This window comes from Amborella trichopoda, chromosome 11, assembly GCF_054954075.1.
Source record: "Amborella trichopoda isolate Santa Cruz 75 chromosome 11, AtrichopodaSantaCruz75HAP2 v2.0, whole genome shotgun sequence".
In the NCBI taxonomy this organism is placed as follows: Eukaryota; Viridiplantae; Streptophyta; class Magnoliopsida; order Amborellales; family Amborellaceae; genus Amborella; species Amborella trichopoda.
Genome location: NC_142346.1, coordinates 585,637 through 606,320, shown reverse-complemented (window position 1 = coordinate 606,320; position 20,684 = coordinate 585,637). Strand labels below are relative to the sequence as shown.

The 20,684-nt window shown below is 36.1% G+C and overlaps 2 protein-coding genes across 31 annotated transcripts in view; one reads left to right on the top strand and one right to left on the bottom strand.

The window, feature by feature from the left end:
* Positions 1 to 8,920: 8,920 nt before the first annotated feature.
* On the top strand, positions 8,921 to 14,017 carry LOC18441464 (65-kDa microtubule-associated protein 9). Of its 8 annotated transcripts, none has more exons than XM_006851694.3 (12): positions 8,921 to 9,077; positions 9,711 to 9,775; positions 9,881 to 10,087; positions 10,507 to 10,758; positions 10,839 to 11,048; positions 11,282 to 11,437; positions 11,543 to 11,702; positions 11,982 to 12,133; positions 12,230 to 12,317; positions 12,511 to 12,584; positions 12,973 to 13,047; positions 13,145 to 14,017. In XM_006851694.3, the coding sequence occupies exons 1-12, from the start codon at positions 9,035 to 9,037 to the stop codon at positions 13,889 to 13,891; spliced, it is 2,229 nt and encodes a 742-aa protein (XP_006851756.2). In that variant the 5' UTR covers positions 8,921 to 9,034; the 3' UTR covers positions 13,892 to 14,017. The 8 variants fall into 8 exon arrangements, with proteins under 8 accessions (XP_006851756.2, XP_020527318.1, XP_088708017.1 ...); XM_020671659.2 differs by having other exon boundaries at positions 12,508 to 12,584; XM_088851891.1 differs by having other exon boundaries at positions 12,206 to 12,317.
* RAD5 (DNA/RNA helicase protein) overlaps positions 11,072 to 20,684 on the bottom strand; it is a 29,455-nt gene continuing 19,842 nt past the window's right edge. For 5 of the 23 annotated variants that reach the window (XR_016044372.1, XR_016044380.1, XR_016044371.1 and 2 more), the window contains 5 exons: positions 19,976 to 20,069; positions 19,821 to 19,901; positions 18,960 to 19,058; positions 18,364 to 18,580; positions 14,359 to 15,208 (listed from right to left, as the gene is read on the bottom strand). Coding sequence is in view for 5 of the 23 variants with exons in the window: in XM_088851885.1 (XP_088708011.1) it covers positions 18,458 to 18,580; positions 18,960 to 19,058; positions 19,821 to 19,901; positions 19,976 to 20,069 (397 nt within the window). In the remaining 18 variants the exon portion in view is untranslated. Of the gene's footprint in view, positions 11,532 to 14,358; positions 15,209 to 18,244; positions 18,581 to 18,959; positions 19,059 to 19,820; positions 19,902 to 19,975; positions 20,070 to 20,684 lie in introns of those variants that run through there. The other 18 variants (XR_016044385.1, XR_016044377.1, XR_016044387.1 and 15 more) reach the window with 8 other exon arrangements.

The following is a 20,684-nucleotide window of genomic DNA, read 5'->3' as shown; positions in this document are numbered from 1 at the left end:
TAGACGGTATATATAATTTGTTATAATATATACTATTTTTAGAGCTTAAAATCACTTTTTTTTTTAACAACGATAATGTCCAAGCCGAGATAATCAATGTAACGGCTTTTCAAAACTTGAATTACAAGTTTATATGAGTTATGAGGTGAGCCTTTAATTATTTTGATCAGGTTGCAGCTCTATGAAATTATTTTCCATTTATTATAGAAAAAGAAAAAGTTTATATAAGATTACAACCTTATAATGTAAGAGCTACGGATGCATCTCAAAAATTCATCGAAAAAGATAGTTTTAATGTTGAAAAACCGTTTGATTGATCATCTCGACATCAAGATGTATCACCGTGAAAAATAAAAAGATTGTAAGTCTCTGAAATAGTGTATTTTACAACATATCATCTACACCGTCCATTTTTAAGATTTTCATATGTTTACATATCTACTTGATTTTAACCATTTTTAAAATTTAAAATTTTATAATTAGATATAAACATAGATTTTGAGATAATCCTAATAACATTTTACATCAAAATTATATACCATGATAAAATTTGAAGGCGCACCTTACCTCTACAACTACGGATGCATCTGTATGCCAACTACACCCTATAGAAAAATGGTTTAATAGGGCAGCATCCTATCAAAATAAGCAAATCCTTACCTTATAACACATTGAAAATTGTAATTCAATTATCGAAAAACCTTTACATTGATCATCTTGGTTTCAACATAATGGTTGTGAAAAAAAAAAAAATTAACCTCTAAGAATAGTGTATATTTTAACAAATTATCTAGACCATCCATTTCGCCCTAAATATAAATGTTCCACATTTTTTTTTGTTGGGTGCAGTTGGCATACAGATACATCCGTAGCTGTAGAGATAAGGTGCACCTTCAAATTTTATCATGGTATATAATTTTGATGTAAAATGTTCTTAGGATTATCTCAAAATCTATTTTCATATCTAATTATAACATTTTAAATTTAAAAATTGGTTAAAGTCAAGTAGATCGATAAACATATGAAAATCTTGAAAATGGACGGTGTAGATAATATGTTGTAAACTGCACTATTTATGAGACTTAAAATCTTTTTATTTTTCATGGTCATACATCTTGATATTGAGAGGATCAATCAAAGGGTTTTTCAACATTAAAACTACCTTTTTCGATGGATTTTTGAAGTGCATCCGTAGTTCTACATTATAAGGTTGCATTTTTATATAAACTTTTTCCTTTTTTATCTTAAATTTTATTGTCAGTGTTGAAAATTGATTTTAGAGCCATAATGGAGATTTATGTTGCGAAATATACTTTCTAAATGAGGATTTGAGGTGAAGCTTTATTACGTTTTCCATAAAACCTAGGCCTTATAGAAACTTCATCATTTATTATAAGGTTTTAAAACCTCATTTAATTTCGACAAATGTTGCTTCAGTATTGGTTTGTGATGACCTGAAAACTTGTTTTCATCTCTAATTATGAAATTTAAAGCTTAAAAAATAGTGTAGCTCGAGCAAATCTATGAACACTTGAAAATCTTAAAACTGACAGTCCAAGATATGCATTTTAAGATGCAATATTTTATAGACTTGAAATCTATTTTTTCTCATATCTATACACCTTGATGTTGAGATGATCGATTTGAAGATTTTTTAGCATCAAAACAACCTCTTGTAGTGAATTTTTGAGGTGCAAGGGCATCACCCTTATATAAACTTATTCCTTTAAAAATCTCACTATTTAACATTTTATTTGTTTAATGTAATTTAGAAGTCTCATCAAAACACAACATTATGAAGTGCATTAGCAGAAAATATGCTTAATAGCTGATGAATAAAAATGTTCTTTAACAAAATGTACAACAATATAAATATATTTTAGATGTTTCATGGTAAGTTAAGCATCTATATGACGTATGTAATCTACATCGTTCTTCATCACAAATACACAGTGGATGTCCATGGCAAGTTATTTATGCAAGTACTACCCTTCTCTAGGTAAACAATTAAGGGAAATTTATCGAAGTCTACATCCTCGCGAACACAAATCCATAATATTGGTTTTTTATGATTTCTGCAGATGCGTTTCCTTCGCAATCTAGCGGAATGCTATAGGTGTTCAGATGTCATTTTCGGTAGGGGTGGCAATGGGTTAGGTGACCCAGCTTGGCTCTAAAAAAATTAGGGCTTGAGCTACAAAATATGGCCTGAAGGCGGGGGCAGGGGCAACTTAGCCGTATCATCTAGTTCGTTGGATCCATGGCTACTGTCAAGAGATGGACTTGAAGATCCAATGGTGTGTTTGTTGTCCCTGGAATTCCATCCAAGTGGCATGTTTGAACTTAACATCGATGGCTCGCATGTTCAGAATCCTAGTGCAACTGGTTGTGGAGGCATACTTAGAGATGATGGTGGCAGATTCATAGCTGCATTCGCATCACCACTTGGCTTAGCTTCAAATAATATGGCTGAATTCAAGGCTTTCGATATAGGCATTGGCCTTGAAACCCAGATGACTCTCAAATCATGATAGAAACACTGCAAGGTCAATTTAGGTCCTTGTGGAGACTACATACCCTCAACGCACAAATTGCCTCTTCAGATTGTATACCCATGTTGGTCAGGCAAATCTCGCACATATTTCGTGAAGTTAATATGGTGGCTAATTAAATTTAGCTAAAAAAGTTGTTACCAGAAGCTACTATATGAAGGGCTTGATCCCTGGATTTTCTACTTTCATTTCTTTTATATGATTATCAATTATACCCTATGAAAGGGTTGTAAATGATTGCACTTGATAATTTTTTTATTGTTCTAATGAAAAATAGATAAAGCCCCAATCCCCACTGATTTGCCAAAAAATAAAATAAAATTGGATGGGCTGTGAAAATTTCGGCTCCCTACATTTAAATGCTTGTGCACAAAATTCAATTTCATTTGATAACAAAAACTTTGAGAAAAAATTCCAGGAAGTTAGTTATCCCCTTAATCCTTTAGAAAGTTTTATTATCCAAGGTACATCTTAAATCTCTACAAATCCTTTTTCACCCCAAATCCATGAATTTGGAGCTTCAAAAACATTGCATTATCTCATAAAAAAATGAAATGTCTGGTCTAAAAACAATCTCAAGATGCACAAATTTTTAAAGATTAAATTTTACCCAGATTCATAATCATGGCGATAGAGATGATAAAACTGCAAAGACTTTTGATATCTCCAAGAAGAATTTTGGAAGGATAGACTTGCCAATGAAAAGCACCTAAACCCCACTCGTTAATTCTCTTATGCATGTGTACTTTTCCCATTTCTTGCAATTAACTTGGAAAAAATAACCAACTAAAATTGCAAAACTTGGCTTATTTTTGTAAATCAATATTTCCCCATAGTTTTTCTTTTTCCTTGTTCTTTTTTTAAATAAATCAATATGTTTGCTCAATGTTTCACCGAGATTTGTGGGGTGTATGGTCCACCCCACAGTTTTGTGTCAGATCATCGAATAGTCGATCTAAATTTGAAATAGGGGCTCATGGGGTGGAAAAGTAGGGGTTTAGAGGGTGGGGGACGTTTTGCGAATCTGGTCGGTATAGATACCTTCTAAAAATTAGTTCAGTTTCAGCCAATTCCCGGTTCTAATCGGATCTCCGAACTGGAATTGCCAATTAAAACCGGGAATCGGCAGAGGCTAAACTGGTTTTGGGAAGGTATATGCCCCAGCCTGGTTCGCAAAGCGTCCACCCCCTAAACCTCTACTTTTCAGCACCCTACTTTAGGGGGTGGGGGGCACTTGCAAACCAGGCTAGGACAAATATCTTTCCAAAATCAGTTTGGTCTCAGCAGATTCCCGGTTCGGGATCTCCAAGTTTTCAAACAATATAATTGCTTTCAAATTCAATTTTTAAACCAAAACAACCATATCATATTTAAGCAAATTGACGATAGGTAGAAGATCCGAATCCCCAATAGATGGATCAGAACCAGCTGCACACTTTTGATTCTCTTTATAAAGCAAATAAGCCAAAACATTTAGCCATCTCCCGTTAGAAAGCTAAACTAGATTCGGAAAAGTGCTAAAGAGCAAATTTGGTATGGGCTTCCCTTCAATAGCTATTATGCCCATACTCATCTTATTTTAAAGATCATAAATTGATCCTATTTTAGCCAAATTTTGAGCCGTCAATTCAACCACAGAAGGCCATTCGAAATACATAATTACGCAATTATGTTTGAAATACATAAAATTTTATCATAGTTACAAGATCAAATTGGATCAACTGATGCCTGGGCTGGTTTGATCCAAAATAAAACTAAATGCAACTGATGCCCTTCTAATCTTTAGGAAAAATGACTTCGACTTCGTATGTCTACTTATATCCAACATCCACTATCCATTGGTACCTACATGGGAAATGAGTTATCTGCTTTTATTTTCCCTGGTTTCTGAGGGCAGACAACTGTTAATCTCCATGATCCAGGCATAAACTATGGAAAGAGGGAGATCGTTGCAATCTATGACATGAGGAACAAGGGAAAGTGTCCTACGCTTTGTATGAGCATAGTTTTGGGTACTTAAAAATGCAACATCCTACGTTTGCTTTGATGTCCCCTCATTTTTAAGCGGGACGTATTGCGGATCTCCACATTCAAGAACAGCAGGCCTAGCGCTGAGAATGGGATACGAAAAGTATATATGGGATTTGGATCCAGATTCAGATCCGATTGAATCCAAAATATTCGAATCTCGATCAGAATCTCAAAAGTATACATAGGATTCAGATCCAAATCCGGACCCGATCGAATCCAAAAAAATTATTTTTAATATTATTTTTCTATAAAATATTATAAAATAATATACAACAAAAAATACTACATAACATGTATGTATATATATAATATAATATATAATATATTAGTAACTAGGTTAGATCCAGATCATATCGACTTGTAGCCAGATCCGATGAATTATTATTTGGATTCAAATTTCAGATCCATATCCAATCACCTATTGGATCCATACCCGGATCCGAATAAGATCCAAAATTCGAGTTTCGAATCCAAACCGGGTAAATTCTCAGCCCTAAGGAGGCAACAGAATTTTGTGATCCATAAATATGAGGTGGAAGGAAGAATATCCTATACCTTGTACGAGTATAGTGTTGGGTAGTTAGACCTGATATCCATCTTTTGCACTTGTCAACAAACATAGGGAGGAGAATCATCCACTTTCATGTCCCTTTGTTTTTCAAGTGGGAAAATGTGCTACTCTCCGGTAACTGGAGATATGCAACATAGTTGTACCACACAGTACAACAAAAACAAGAAAAAAGAGCACCCCATACAATTCATTTATACTGTTTTGCCACACATACTGTGTTGTATATGGCACCCTCTCATATTCGAAATAGAATGGATCCAAATGAACTGTTTTGTTTACTCACTGCCTCTTTGTTTGCTAAGTCCATGGGTCTATGAGGACACAATTTGTTTGTCTATATTGGTTTTACACTCAAAATACTGGGCTTTAATGACTACAATTTGCCATGTACAAATTGTCCATAACACCAACTCATTAGCAGGCAAGGAGCCCCTAGGGCTGAGAATTTACCCATTTTGGATCAGAATCCTGAATTTCAAACCCTATCCAGATCCAAGATTTGGATCCAAATAGTAATCCAAATATTATGGATCCAATCGGATCTGTATCCAGATCCCATGTAGACTTTTCAAATCCAAATCCAGATCCCCGTGGATCCGACTCAATCCGACCCATTATTTATCTTTGGTATAAAGAGGTCTCAACTATTCACACTCATTAGATGTCAAATTGAATAGTTTAGGATGAGTTATGAAGTTCGAGAATTTTTTTTTATTTCTTTTTCTATTCAATGATGCTCTTACAACCATCCATTTTGATATTTAAGGAACAAGAATGATTGTGACCTCCTTATACAAAAGATAAACAGTCTCTTTGTAAACAATCCCTCAACAATATCACCCCTTCAAACAGATATTCAAGGAGGCATCATAAATAAAATCCTAGTGAGTGAAACCCTTTAACATACTTAAATTCAAAAAAATCATCGATATTTTTAGATAAAGGAAAAGTTTATATAAGGTCGCAACCTTAAGTTGTAAAATTTCAAATGCACCGCAAAAATCCATGGGAAAATGTTGTTTTAATATTTAAATAATCGATCATCTCGATATCAAGATGTATAAATATATTAAAAAAAAAAAAAAAGATTTTGAGTCCCAAAAATAATGCATCTTGCAATACATTATCTAGACCGTTCATTTTCAAGATTTTCATATGTTCATAGATCTACTTGATTTTAACCATTTTTAGAGTTTCAAATTTTATAATTAAAGATGAAAATAAATTTTAAGATAATCCTACAATATTTTTACACCAAAACTACATGTTTATGATAAAATTTGGAGGTGCACCTTAATTGGATTGTTTAAAGTTGCAACCTTATAGAAACCAATAAATAGGTCTCCTAAAGCACCAATGGTTAAAGGTGGTACTTGCAACACCATGTCGCAAATTCGAATCCTGTCTATGGATCACCGTAAAAGAAATATTACAACAAAATCCGTCCATATTTAATAACCCTTAAGAAAAAGTACTAGAAATTTTTGGTCTGCACATTGGTTGTAATAGGTCAAGGGCATGTTTGGTTCGTATGAAAATAATTTCGTAAAATTTTTTTTCACATAAACAAACTTCCTCAGGAAATATTTTCACACCAATTGGTTTTAAAAATATAAATATATACCCAATCGAGCAGGGAGTTCTTTAAAATGTTCACACAAAAAATTTCTTACAAACCAAACTTGCTCTAGATGCCTACAAACCAAACTTGCTCTAAATGTGCTACAAAATATCCAAATCAACAAAGGTACACAACATACTTAATGGAAGTTAAAATGGCAAGAAATGACTTAAGTTTAATGGGTATGAGTAAATTTAGAGAAAAAAAAAAGATTGATTTAAAAGAAAACTTTCTATAGCTCCACATACACATAATTCATACATGCCTAGGGAATGTCAATCGTCCGATTTTAATCGGACACTTAACAATGTGTCAACAACAATATCACACATCAATTGCAGCCCGATAAGAACAATTTGTAACATTATTGTTGGTCCCCTGCCGATCGTCAATCAAATATCAAAATCACATACTTGTCCAGCTCCAAACACTATTAATCTACTAATTTACTAATTTTTTTGTGCATGGGAAACCAAATAAAGCTCATCCTTAATTGAATAATGGAAAACAACAAAGATGCCGTCCATCAAGGCCTACATGATATGAAGAAAAGAGCACAATCACAAGGATCCATTTAGGAAGTAACAAGACTCTGCAATAGCTTTTTTCTATATGCTCCATTCAGTAGTGCTTAATATTTTGACTTTCTATATTTAACACCTAACTGGGACCTTCGTACTGTTTACCATACCATAAAATAAAAAAATAAAAAAAGTAATATTGATCTCCAAAGAGTTGACCTTGCAGAGAACAACATCCCAACGCCCCAACCACCCCTGCTCTTCTCTCTCACTCACTGTAAACAACACCCCAACCCCCAACTCTCTCTCACACACAATAAAACAAGAGAAAGGTTTCTATACTTCCCCTACAGCATAGAAGATCTATCTCTTCCCCCACCATCCAACTGTCTAATTTTGATCAAGAGAGCCACTCATTGTTTGATCTTAGATCCAACGACTCAAAATACTTTATTTTAAATTTTTTTTATACAAAATATATCAATATAAAATTTGGTACATGCCAACTTCTCATTGGGGCACACCTATTAAAAATATTTAAAATAATTTTTCGATAAAATATAATTACCAAAATACCCCTTGAAACTTTCAAGGGTATTTTGATCATTTTATTTTATTGGAAACATTTTTTCATACTTTTCACTAATGCGAATTTAATAGAGGATTGGATGTACAAAATTTGGCATTAAAATAGTTTGTAGAAAAAAAAATTAAAAATAAAATAATGTAAAGATATGACATTGTGATTGGGGCGATCTTATCCCTCCATTCAGAATGGAGGGTTGGATAAGAGGAAGTATATAAGTTAGAGGAAGCATAGAAAGCTTTCCCATAAAATAATACCCACCCCCATCTCTCTCTCAATAAAATAATACCCACCCCCATCTCTCTCCCACTCTCACTCAGTAAATAATACCCCATCTCTCTCCCCCCTCCAAACATAAACAAACACACAAAAAACAATAGCCCAAGCCCCACTTCTCTCTCTTTCCTGGGTGGTGGAAGTGCAAAATTCTTCTAAATTTTGGTAAAAGAATTTTTTTCAGACCCTTCATTTTTCCTCAGGCCAAACTATCCAAAATAGACATCAGAAAAACGTTGGAACATGAAACGATTGCCCGGATGGCCGGATCCATTCCAACTTCCAAGAAAAAGCAATAAAACTTCAAACACAACTCCCCTTTAAAAAATAAATAATGTAACACTCTCTCTCTCTCTCTCTCTCTCTCTCTCTCTCTCTCTCTCTGAGAAGAAGAAGAAGAATTATTGTTATCATAAATGGGTCTCTCTCTCTCTCTCTCTCTCTCTCTCTCTCTCTCTCTCTCTCTCTCAGAGAAGAAGAAGAAGAAGAATTATTGTTATCATAAATGAGGAGAGGTGCTTTACACACACACACACCCTTGCATGACTGTCAATATACAATAAATAAATACGTTTGAGGTGGTTGGCAACCTGCCATGCAATCTTCCAAAAACAGGTTGCATTTTGGTAGAAAGTAGGAACCCAGATGAAACCCATGACAGGATATGATTGTTACTCCCTTTTTAGCCATATTCCAAAGAGAAAACACCTCAAAGTTCCTGGGAAATTTTATGCTCACTTTCTCTCTCATCCCAAGAGACAAGAGCTGTCCCTTTATACATTTTTGGCAGATCTCTTTGTAAAAACCATAGTTTGGACTCCATTCTCAAAACATCAATTTCTCAGTCTTAGATGAGAGCCGTACCACTTCAAATAGATGTATCCCAACACAAGCCATGACCAGCCCAAGCTTTGTATATGTAACCCCAAGCTTTTCTTTTCTTTTCTTTTTTTTACAAGCTTTTGGCTACTGATTTACTCCTTGGATACTTTCCCTCTTTCCATGAGATCCCCTCTAATATAGAGACCAAAGTAACATATGGGGACTCCCTCCAAATGTGGAGACCAAAATAACTTAGGGAATCCCTCCAAATCTAGAGACCAAACTAAGATAAAGAGTTTCTTCGTCCAAGTTGGCAAGGACAGTGACCAAGTCATAGTTCAGAGCTACTGCAAGATCCTACCCATTTTCTGCTATATTTGGCAGACCTCTTTTTAATACAGATGACAGCTTAAGGCTTAATTTCTTAAACCTTAAACCCTTCATGTAGGACTATTAACTCAGCACCACTTTCCTTTACATGGGTCAATGATGAAATTCGGCCCAAGCCATCTCTCAATCTGATTGACAATGCCACAAAACCGCTCCTTACTAATCACCTGCTGTTCTCATAACTACAAGAGGAGGAATCCTCGAAATCATCCATCCCCACTCTTCATAGATAGCATTTGCATCCTGTGCCTCTTTTCAAGGAACTGATCTCAATTTGCAAATAATTTTTTTTCTATATTCTACAAGAAAATTTTCCAGGTTTTGATCTTTTCTATGACAGATCTCCAGAGAGATGGGCTTGAGCAGCCAGAACCACCATGGGCATCTCTTTTCCACGAGCTTCAGGTACAATAATGAGTCTCTGGTACAATAATGAGTCTCTCGCAAATGGATCATACGCCTCAACCTAGAATAATAATAATAATAGTATTGTGATGATGATGAATACAGATGATCTGGGATGAAGTGGGGAAGCCACGCAATGATAGGGAAAAGACATTAGGGGAAATTGAGCAAGAGTGTCTAGAGGTTTATAGAAAGAAGGTTGATCATGAAAATTGTTTCAGAGCTCAGCTACGCCAAACCACTGCAGATGCGCAAGCAGAGCTTGCTTCCATATGCGCTGCAATGGGAGAACGGCCAACCCTTCAAATTCAGGTATTAGTGGTTCATAGTTATGATCATGGTAGTTTACAGTTAGCAATAAGAAAAGTTTCCCCCCCTTTCCTGGGCTAGATCGGTAAGAAAGTTCTACTTCCACTTTTCCAAATGTTCTTGCAAAACTAGTGGCCATGCACAAAGACATGGAAAAAATGAAAATCTAATTACCATTGTTTCAAATTTTGTGAAAAGAAAAGCAACTGGACAACAGTGAAGATGAACTCTGGCTGAACTTCAAGCAGGAAATTCATATAACCCATTAGTGCCGAGATATCACTAAGATCTAAAGCTATCTTGCACAAACTCTCAAAAACCTGTGAGGACTTCGTAAAAAGCTAGTCTTACTTTTTTTATTATTTTGGTCCTTGACTGATTTTCTTCTTACCACACTAACAATGTGAAGACTTCATTTCCAGCCTGAACAGAAGCTGGGTGGCTTATTGGAAGATCTGAATTGTACTTTATCCCAGTTAGATGAAATGCGGATGAGGAAAAGCAACAGAGTGCAGAAATTCATGGATATTATGGCACAGATACAGATGCTTTCAGATGAAATAAATGACTCTGTAAAATGTGATCACCCAATGGTTTCAGTGGATGAGAAAGATCTCTCTCTCAGGAAACTTGACGACTGCATTAGAAAACTAGAAACACTACGAAAGGAAAAGGTCAGTGTACTTTACCAACGCACGAATAGTACTTGGTCCTTTCTAATTCAAGGTAACTAAAAGACCCAGCTTTATTGCAGAGCGATCGCGTAAAACTGGTTCTGGGGTATTTGAGCACCTTAAAATCAACATGTTCGGTACTTGGCATAGATTTCCTGCATACAGTTCGAGAGGTATATCCATCTCTGAATGACTCTGCAGGATCAACATGCATTAACCATGATACAATAGAGAAACTGGGTACATTGACAGACAGGCTACAAAAAGTAAAAAGGCAGAGGATGAAAAAGGTACTAATTTGCTAACACAATCATTATAAATAACCCACTTATCAATTATTAATTATCCATTCCATATCCAGTCCCTCTCAATGACCCCAATTATCAATTAAATAATCCAATTATTGAAAGGATTATTAGTAAATCTAGCAACCACATCCAAAATTCAGAAATCATAATAAGTTCTACAATTTGAAACTTAGATTCAAATACCTCAAGAACTTGCACTAACCATATAACGTCAGCTTCAAGACTATGCGACAACAATGCTGCAACTCTGGAATCTCTTGGATACACCAATTGAGGAGCAACAACCATTCCAGGATACTACCAGCAACATAGCTGCTTCAGAACATGAAATGATTGAACCCAACTCCTTGTCAAAAGATTCTATCCATCAGGTGTGCTCTGTCTTACACCAAGGACATTTAAGATAATTGTTTCTACTACTTTCCCGAAAGGCTGAATTCAATCACCAAGTTACCAGATAATCTCCTGCCACACAGGTTGAGTCAGAGGTTATAAGACTGGAAGAGCTGAAAGGGAGCAGGATGAAAGAACTTGCACTTAAGAAGCAATTGGATTTGGAAGAAATTTATCAGAAGTCACACATGTTGGCAGAAACAGATATTGAAAGCGAATTTTCCGTTGCTTCAATAGAATCCGGTACGTAACTCTTAGGAACAAGGGTATGGGCTATGGAAAAATCATGGTCCACCAGGTGAATCACTGTCCTTTGAATGATGAACAGTGATGAAGGGAGATCGGGACCCCAACCATGGATTCATGTCCGTTTCTGGTGGTTTCCTCTCTCCCCACTATTCATCATTTCAACAATGGCAATGACCTAATGCAATGTCGTTTCTCCTAAGTCTCCCTTGGAATGTATTCTGCTGTAATGTTTTTTCATGTAGAGTAACTCATTCCAACAATTGTTCTCTTTAGGAATGGTCAATCCCTCTGCTCTTCTAGATATCATGGAAGACCGAATTGCCAATGCTAAAGAGGAAGCTCTTAGCAGGAAAGAGATAATTGAATTGGTCGAAAAATGGCACGCTGCACGTGTGGAGGAAAGCTGGCTTGAGGCTTACAATAAGGTTAATAAGACTTTCATGTTGTGATCAGTTGGATATCGAGTAAGCAATTCAAATTTTTTATCCTCTTTATAGTTTAGTGCTCCTCCCGTATTGCAGGATGAGAAGCGGTACAATACTGGCAAGGGTATGCATCTGACGCTGAAGCATGCAGAGCGAGCACGCATAATAGTTTCTAAACTTCCTGGTAACCTCTTATTAACACCAGATTAAATCCTAGCATAATTAGACATTGACATATTTATTGGAGACTATGAAGCAAAGACAGTAGGGAAATTTGAAACCCCTAGAAATGCTTCCTCCACACTTTCTTTAGGAAAAACAAACATGAATGATCTAATTCAACCCACTTGATTGTTAATTGTTTGGCTATGAAGCAGGTATGGTTGATTCATTGATAGCCAAGACCTCAGTCTGGGAGAGAGAAAGAGGAAAAGAATTTATGTACGATGGGGTAAGTAGGCAATAGTTGCTTTCTTTTTCTGTTACCTTTTAAGTCCACAGTTCATATTTTACATCCACAACACCATCCAAAAAAAATTGACCTTTTTTTTCTTTTTCTTTTTGTAATATTAACTATTAGTAGTGTGTTAGCAATTTTTTAAACCATTAATAGTTTTTGAAGGGGCTTAACATTGGTAGGAATGGAAACCGAGACAGGAGGCTGAGTCACAGGTGGTGCTACCACCTTGACCTCAATCCCATTCCTAAATTGACATTGAATTTGAATACAGATCCAAACAAATTGAATGTATTATAGAATGAGCTGATGCCAGCAGTCATTCAAAGTGACAATTGTCTGCTGAATAAATAGCCTAAAAAGCAGATAATCAACTGTACAGGTTCCTCTCATCACTGTGATGGAAGAATATCGTATTATGAAGCAGGAAAAAGAACAAGAACAACGAAGAAAGAAGGTTTGCCATCAATTTTCTACAACAGAGAACAATGCTACTTATAATACAAGCAACAGATTAAAGCCAATGATGTGGTCACCTATCTATTGATAAACAGGAGCAAAAAAGACGTCAAGGGCAGCAGACGAAAGAGCAGGAGGTCCTATTTGGTTCAAAACCAAGCCTAGTAAAGCCACAATCTGCAAGAGACACACCCAATAAGCATAGACCCAATTCAACGACTCCAAATGGAAGGCTCTCTCTTGGAGTAACCTCGTCAAACAATCCAATACCCGGAGGTTTACAATCCCCAAAGGCAACAACGGTGGCCTCAACTCATGGTGTAACACCCAGAAGTGAAGGAAGAAAACTCCCTAAAATTGATGATATCTCTACAAGCAATCAAATCTATCAATGCTTGGCAGCCCAAGGAAATGGAAGCTCGACACAGTTGTCCCGAAGGCCATTTTCACCCAGACTAAAAAAACCCCCAGACGATTTCAAAAGAACTGATCACACAAGCCCAAAAGATACAGCTTCAACTAAGTTTCCAGCTTCCAAAGTCTCTAAACAAAACAATACCAGTAAAGAGGAGCTCAGAAGCCCAAACTTGAAGTCTAACACCACGTCAACAAACTCTGCTTCGGTAGTTTGCATACACATGCAGACTCAGAAGACTGTAGCCCCTTTCCAAATCTCATCTCAGATGACCACTTCACAAATGCAAACACAGACAGCATCTGCCAATCTTTTCAGTGGAACCAATATGGTGGCAAGTTCGCCCAAGGTGCCGCATGTTGAGTACTCATTCGAAGAAATAAGAGCTGGTTTTGTCTTACCAGACTTGCATGTGAGCACAGTATAGACTTGAAAAGAATTCAACCAAATAAGCAAAGAACACAACTATGCTACTAGCATGAGAAGCTTATTTCTAACAGCTTTGTTGTAAAAGATAAGGTAACCAGTGCTTATATAGAAGGTAAATTTATTTTATCTTCATTAATGTTCAACATCAGTGATCATACAGACCAAAGTTTATACTGACCACAAAACATGAAAGTACTCGTCACTGCTGACATGGTGAACGCAGAATTATGAAGTGTATGAAGAGAGACGGTATAAGTGCCGGTCGGCATGTCAGAACATATTCAATATAATAAGCTTTATAGTAATACTTTTGAAATCATTACAGTCTTCATAGCAGGAGACAGGTACTTCATTCTGAGCCACAAGATTCCTCTGAATGAAATGTAGCTCTGTTCATGTTGAGCATACCCAAAACAAAAATAAAAGCCAGATAATCACATCTCTCTTGAATTGTTGTTTAGTAACCTATGCAAAAGAAATATGAGAATTTGAATGATAAAAATTTCTACACTATAAGATAAAGATCCAAATCTTTGTTCTCAGTTTGTTTCAAGGTCTGGCACCTGGGACATGGGCACCATTCTTTGCAACCATGCTTTTAAGACCAGTGAGTCCATGACATTGGTGAGAATGTATAGTTCCTGCTTCTAGAGTGGCTACCCAAACAAGCCATATAACCACATAAAATCTACAAATAATCAAATAACAAGAAGGTCAACTTCAACAACAACATTCACTTCTCTCATGCCAATCTCTCAGATGGCTCCGTCATTAAACCTCACAAGTCTTTCCTCCATTGTACAGAAGCTACACGTGAAGTGGCGATACGAGAAAGAATGGGATGGAATTGGCAGCAATGTTCCATACAACAACATGTATATAATAATCTGTAGGCTGGAGAGAGTGTTGGTGTGCAACCCATTTTTGAAAAACTAACAAATGTTATGTCACATCCATTAATTTACTGTAAAACACTACAGGGGAGAGAGACACTCCAGGATTATCCAAATGGAGATTCACATGCTGTAGAAACTAGAAAATAGTTCAGGGATTTGAGGACAGCAAATCAAAAGTTGTCCAGTGTAAATCTCCCTCCATTGTGCTCGACCTGGCCCCACATGGACTTATTTCAAGCAACAGCAGACATGGGGCAACAAGGACTGCAAATAAAAATGTATACCAAGGTGTCAAAGCTAAGCAAAGATTTGAACCTGGGGTACCTCTGCACCGCCTGGGATGCCGGGCCTTACTAAGTTATAATGGTCCTCATGTTAACTGAGGTATTTGTAAACCACATGCAGAATATGCAAACTCTCTGCATCAAACAACATCAAACATTTCATGGAGCACAGACCAAAACAACAGACAGAAAAATCATGAGAATATGCAGCAATAAAACACAGATTATTTGTGAACCATCAAAGCAGATAATTCGTTTTTCAAATTTGAACCCAGTGTCAAACAAATCCTAATAAAAAATAAGAGTTATCCGAACTGCATCTTTGCTTTTCCGTGCAACATCTCGGTTTCATTATAAACTCGAGTGCCTGAGCAAGATAAACAATCATTCGGAGATACTGAAGAAAAGTTATGGAGGTCATCAAGACACCCAGTGTGAAAACAAAACATTGGTAATTTGAATATTTTAGGAACACCAGTGTAGGTTCTATGATTTGTAACACAGTCATATAACAGATCAACAATTTCGAAAGAAGTGAAGAACATAATTATGAAGTTTTTTCTTACCAGTACAGTTAAATAGTTACTAGTTCTCCAATTTTACATCATAAGCAAATATTCTAAAAATTCATGAAGCAAAATGTATATAAATAAATACATTAAGTAAAAGATTCTCCTAATTTCAACCAAATTACCATAAACCACTATAAGAAATATATGTATATCTATAGGATGGTTATCCACTATTAACAACCCTTATGAGCTACACTATGAAGGCGTGGGAGAGAGTAATTGCACAACGACTAAGGCATGAAATGAGTTTATCAGAAAACTAATTCGGTTTTATACCAGGGAGATCAACAACTGAAGCTATTTTCCTACTTAGAAAACTGATTGAGAAGTTTAGAGCGAAGGGAAAAGACCTCCACATGGTATTTATTGATCTAGAGAAAGCTTAGGATAGAGTACCTCGCGATTTGGTTTGGTGGGTGTTGGAACATAAATGAGTATTTAGACACTACATCGACTTAATGAGAGATATGTATGAGGGAGCGCTAACTAATGTACAAACAACTAGTGGAGAGACGAGTGAGTTTTCAGTGACAATAAGTCTACATCAAAGGTCAGCATTGAGCTTATACCTCTTTGTCTTAGTTATGGAGGACTTAACTAAGCACCAACAAGATGAGGTACCGTGGTCAGGCGGTTCACAGACAACATGGTTTTGATTGATGAGACCCGAAATGGCGTCAACACAAAGTAAGAACTTTGGAAGGATACTCTAGAATCTATAGGTTTTAAAATTAGCCAGACTAAGTACATAGAATGCAAGTTTAGTAATAATAGAAGTAGAGATGAAGAAGTAGCTAAGATTGACGGCCAAGATTATACCAAAGAGAGCACACTTTCGATATCTTGGGTCGATAATCCAAGAAAATAGAGAGAATGAGAAAAATGTCGCATATAGAATCAAAGTTGAGTAGGTAAAGTGGAGCAACCAGAGTTTTATGTGATCAACACATACCAATGAAGCAGAAGGGCAAGTTTTATAAGACAATTGTGAGACCGACTTTGCTTTATAGGGCGGAATATTGGGCAGTCAAGAAACAGCATACCTATAGAATGAGTATAACTGAGATGAGGATGTTGAGATGGATGAGTGGCAAGACAGAATGGATAAAATTCGAAATGAATAAAAAAGGGTCGTAACGCAGAGTTGGTCCCGCTTATATAAGGTCCTGGGAGGGGTGAGATGAAAACGGTCCTAACCTTTGGCTTTTTATGCACAAAGTGGCCGCTCTCAAGACTCGAACCCGCACTCTTGCACTGGCTACCCAAGCATTTTACCGTCACACCAAGTGAAAATGAATCCATTCAAGAAAATTTAGGTGTGGCACCAATAGGCGATAAGGTGAGAGAAAATAGACTTAGGTGGGCTGACATGTGCTGCACAGATTTATTACACCTGTTAGAAGGTGAGAGTTAGTTCAAGTAGAAGGCTAAAAAAGGACAAAAGGTAGGATCAAAAGGGCATGGTTGGAAGTAGTGAGAAAAGATACGGGGACTTATGGTCTCACTGAGGGTATGGCCCTTGACAGAGCAGAATGGTAGACCATGATCCATGTAGCCGACCCCAATTAGTTAGGAAGAGGCTCTGACGATGATGATCATGATCCAATATTAACAACCCTTCAAAATACAAAAATTAAGGTTGTAAATGCGGGATATACCGAATATGAGTTTCATTTTTCCTTCTAACTAAATTTGTTTTTTTATGGGCAACTTGGTAATCAAATAAGGGTACATGCACCATTATCTCTAAAAGAACACAAGTCCTTTTGTCATCTTTATAAGGAAAAGAATATTTATATTAATAATTTTCCAAAACAAGGATATGTTTGTATTAATACTTTTCCAGAACAAGGGAAAGCTAGGGAGTAACGAATGGAAAGGGCTTCGCCTTACTCGTTCAGCTGCCTCACTAGCTCAAGAAAGAAAAGATTGACTACAATGCCATTGTAGTTTTGTGAAAGTTTTATATATGTCCCCTTACTTAAAGGTTGCGGTTTGTATAGAATTGAGGCTCTAAACAATCAAAGTAGAGCGCACCTTCGAATAGTGTCGAGAAATGTGGTTTCAATACTGGAAATCTGTGATAGCCTTAAATATATTTTCATCTTGATTATAAAATTTGAAGCTTCAAAAATAGTGCAGATCGAGCCCATCTATGAAAACTTGACAATATTGAAAATTGACGGTCCAAAAATGCATTACAAGATGCACTATTTTCGAAACTTGAAATCCATTTTTTTATCATGTTCATGCATCTTAATGTTGAGATGATCAATTTGAGGATATTTGGGTATCAAAACAACCTCTTCTAGTGAAAGTTTTGAGGTGCACTCTAATTTGATTGTTTAAAGCCTCGGCTCTATATAAACTTTTTCCTCACTTAAATAATTAATTCATTTTTAAAAAACTTTTTTACTTAAATGATTAAAGTTACCTATGAAAAACAATTTTTTTACCAAAAGGCAATGACTTTTTAGTAAGAACACCCACCACAATCCATTATAAACTTAACCTTTATCTTTGAGGGGATGTTAAGTATGTACAAACCCCATTCTAGCTTTAAGCATTAAAAAAAATAACAAATGGGAACAATCTCCCATGCAAAACCACAGTACATTCATATATTACATTTAGGAACATGGGAAAGTCTATATCTTTTACAGCAAGATTTTAGACACAAATCATTAAAATGTTATTGACCACAAATGCCTTACTCACCTCAGCACAAAAAGAATGCCAGCACAGAAGCAACCACGTACATCAACTCAATCTCATTGCGAAAATAAATGATATGAAGGATGTACAAAATTCATCATGTGAACAGCATTTTCAATTCCTCTATACGTGCAGTCCGAACCTCTTGATCAGTCAGAGCCCCAGAAATCATTCGCTGCTTTCGGGCCTGAACTGCTTCCATTCTTTCTTCCACCGTACCCTGCAAGACAGTCCAAAATAACAATTACCATAGCGAGTAGAAACAGAAATGCAAAGAGATTCTCGTAGCTTGGCAGCCATGCCAGGCAAGTTGTCCAATCAATCCACAAACATAAGAATGTTGAGATATTCCTTTTGGGAAGAGAAATCTTCAGAATTTAAAACATAAAGGAGACAAAACAGAAATAATTACGCTTCATTATTTCTTTTTATTTAATCTTTTTCTGTACAATATTTAATGACCCATAAACGGCATAATTGAACTTGCGAAAGGGGAATAACTTTTTGATATAATCCAATTTGAACTATGCCAATTAAAAGAATTCACAGCTCAAGCATGTGTAGTTTCTTCAAACACCATTCTGCACGAAATGGACAACCTTAACGATAAACCTCTTGATTGCAACTCTTTTAGTCTGCCCAATACGATGAACACGCATCACAGCCTGCTCCTCAACAGCCGGATTCCACCAAGGATCCTGAATGAAAGAAATAGTTTATACAAATAATAACAGTTGTGCTATTTATACAACAAAAACAGTATTTTATTAGCCCATCATGCAAAGAGGAGAATCATAAAGGAAATTTAATGAGTTAAGTGATGAAGTAAATTATTTGTTTGAATAATACAAGGCCATTTCATACTACAATGACCATAACATAAGCTGAATAGGAAGGTTTGTAGCCCCAGTCTCATGCTCTGCAAGAACATATACTCATCATAGATTCCAAGGCACCGAGAAGAATGGGAATTGCAAAGCTCACATATTTAGATAACTATGGAGGGCATTTTGAAAATAATCACCCTAGTTTATATGTACAGTACCACATGAAGAAGCACATTTAAGACGAATCATTTTTAGGGGCTTTGACTTTAAGAATCATTCCTGACCAGGAATCCCCCTTAACTAAAAAGAACAAAAGTTGGTAAGGAATAAAAACTTTCGAGAAGAAAAGGGAATATTTGTAATTTCAACATTCAAATATTTCATTGTCTATTATGGAATACTGAAAGATGAAGCACTGAATTTTAATCGACCATAGAGGGAGTGGAGGAAGGAGATTATTCTTTTAAGTGAACGAATATTATAAAGATTATGTTAAAGTAAAACTCAATTGAGCCTAACCTCAGATCTTGGCATCACTTTTACATGTAAAATTACTAGAGATGCAACAATCAAAAAGTGAAAAAAAAAGGAAAACATTTTTGAGTTTTCTCTCCATGCAGAAAATGTGCTTACAGTACACACCAATAGAAAGGCAGCAGATGCTGCTGTGAGGTTAATTCCGACACCCCCAGCTTTCAAGGACAGCAACATTACCTGTACAAATTTTACAAAATAAGCAGGGGTTTTCTACTATAATGCAAAGGAAATAGCAAGGGTAAAAGGCATACCAAAACACCAGTATCCTCCGTGAAATTCCTGATTACTTTTTCACGTTGTTGCTGGTTCAGAGTTCCATCAAGGCGGACAAACTTGATATTCTTCCTGCATGAATATAAGAGACTTTGAAGAACACCGATACTAGATATGACATTCACAAGGAAATACAGCTGGGAAAAGATGGACAACTCTTCTAGCATAAAGGATGACTATCAGGACTTCATAGAACGGAAATAAACTACTTGACATTTCGAAAGGAAAATCTAGCAATATGATTCTTAATATTTGTGCATTGTACATTGGCATAGCTGAGATATTAGCTGTTTATTCCTGCAATATTACAGGGTATGTAATATTGCATGTACATCAAGGATGAAACTATAGAAGAGTGAAATACTCTTAATACAGTTGTGTGTGTGTTTATAAAATGGGTCCACAGATAACAGTGCAGCTAGAGAACCACACTCCTCCATGCGTCTCCTTTACTTCCTCTTCTTCAATACGTAACATTTTCACATGGTATTAGAGCAGAGGATCAAGATCCCAAGGTCGATCCATTCCTACTCATGATAAACTACTTACAAAACCCTTTCCCTTTATTTTCTTCCTTTTATCCTCCATTCCGAGACTGATGTCATTTCCTCCCCTCTCTAAAATCTGATTCCACCTTTCCATCTCTCAAACCCTAATTTTCTCTCTCGGAATATATATATATATATA

Coding starts and splice junctions, on each gene's coding strand:
- LOC18441464 (XM_088851890.1), top strand. CDS start 9,035: ATGTATCCCAACACAAGCCATGACCAGCCCAAGCTTTGTATAT. Junction 9,776..9,880: donor CTCTTTTCCACGAGCTTCAG/GTACAATAATGA, acceptor TGATGAATACAG/ATGATCTGGGATGAAGTGGG. Junction 12,318..12,507: donor AATAGTTTCTAAACTTCCTG/GTAACCTCTTAT, acceptor TTGGCTATGAAG/CAGGTATGGTTGATTCATTG.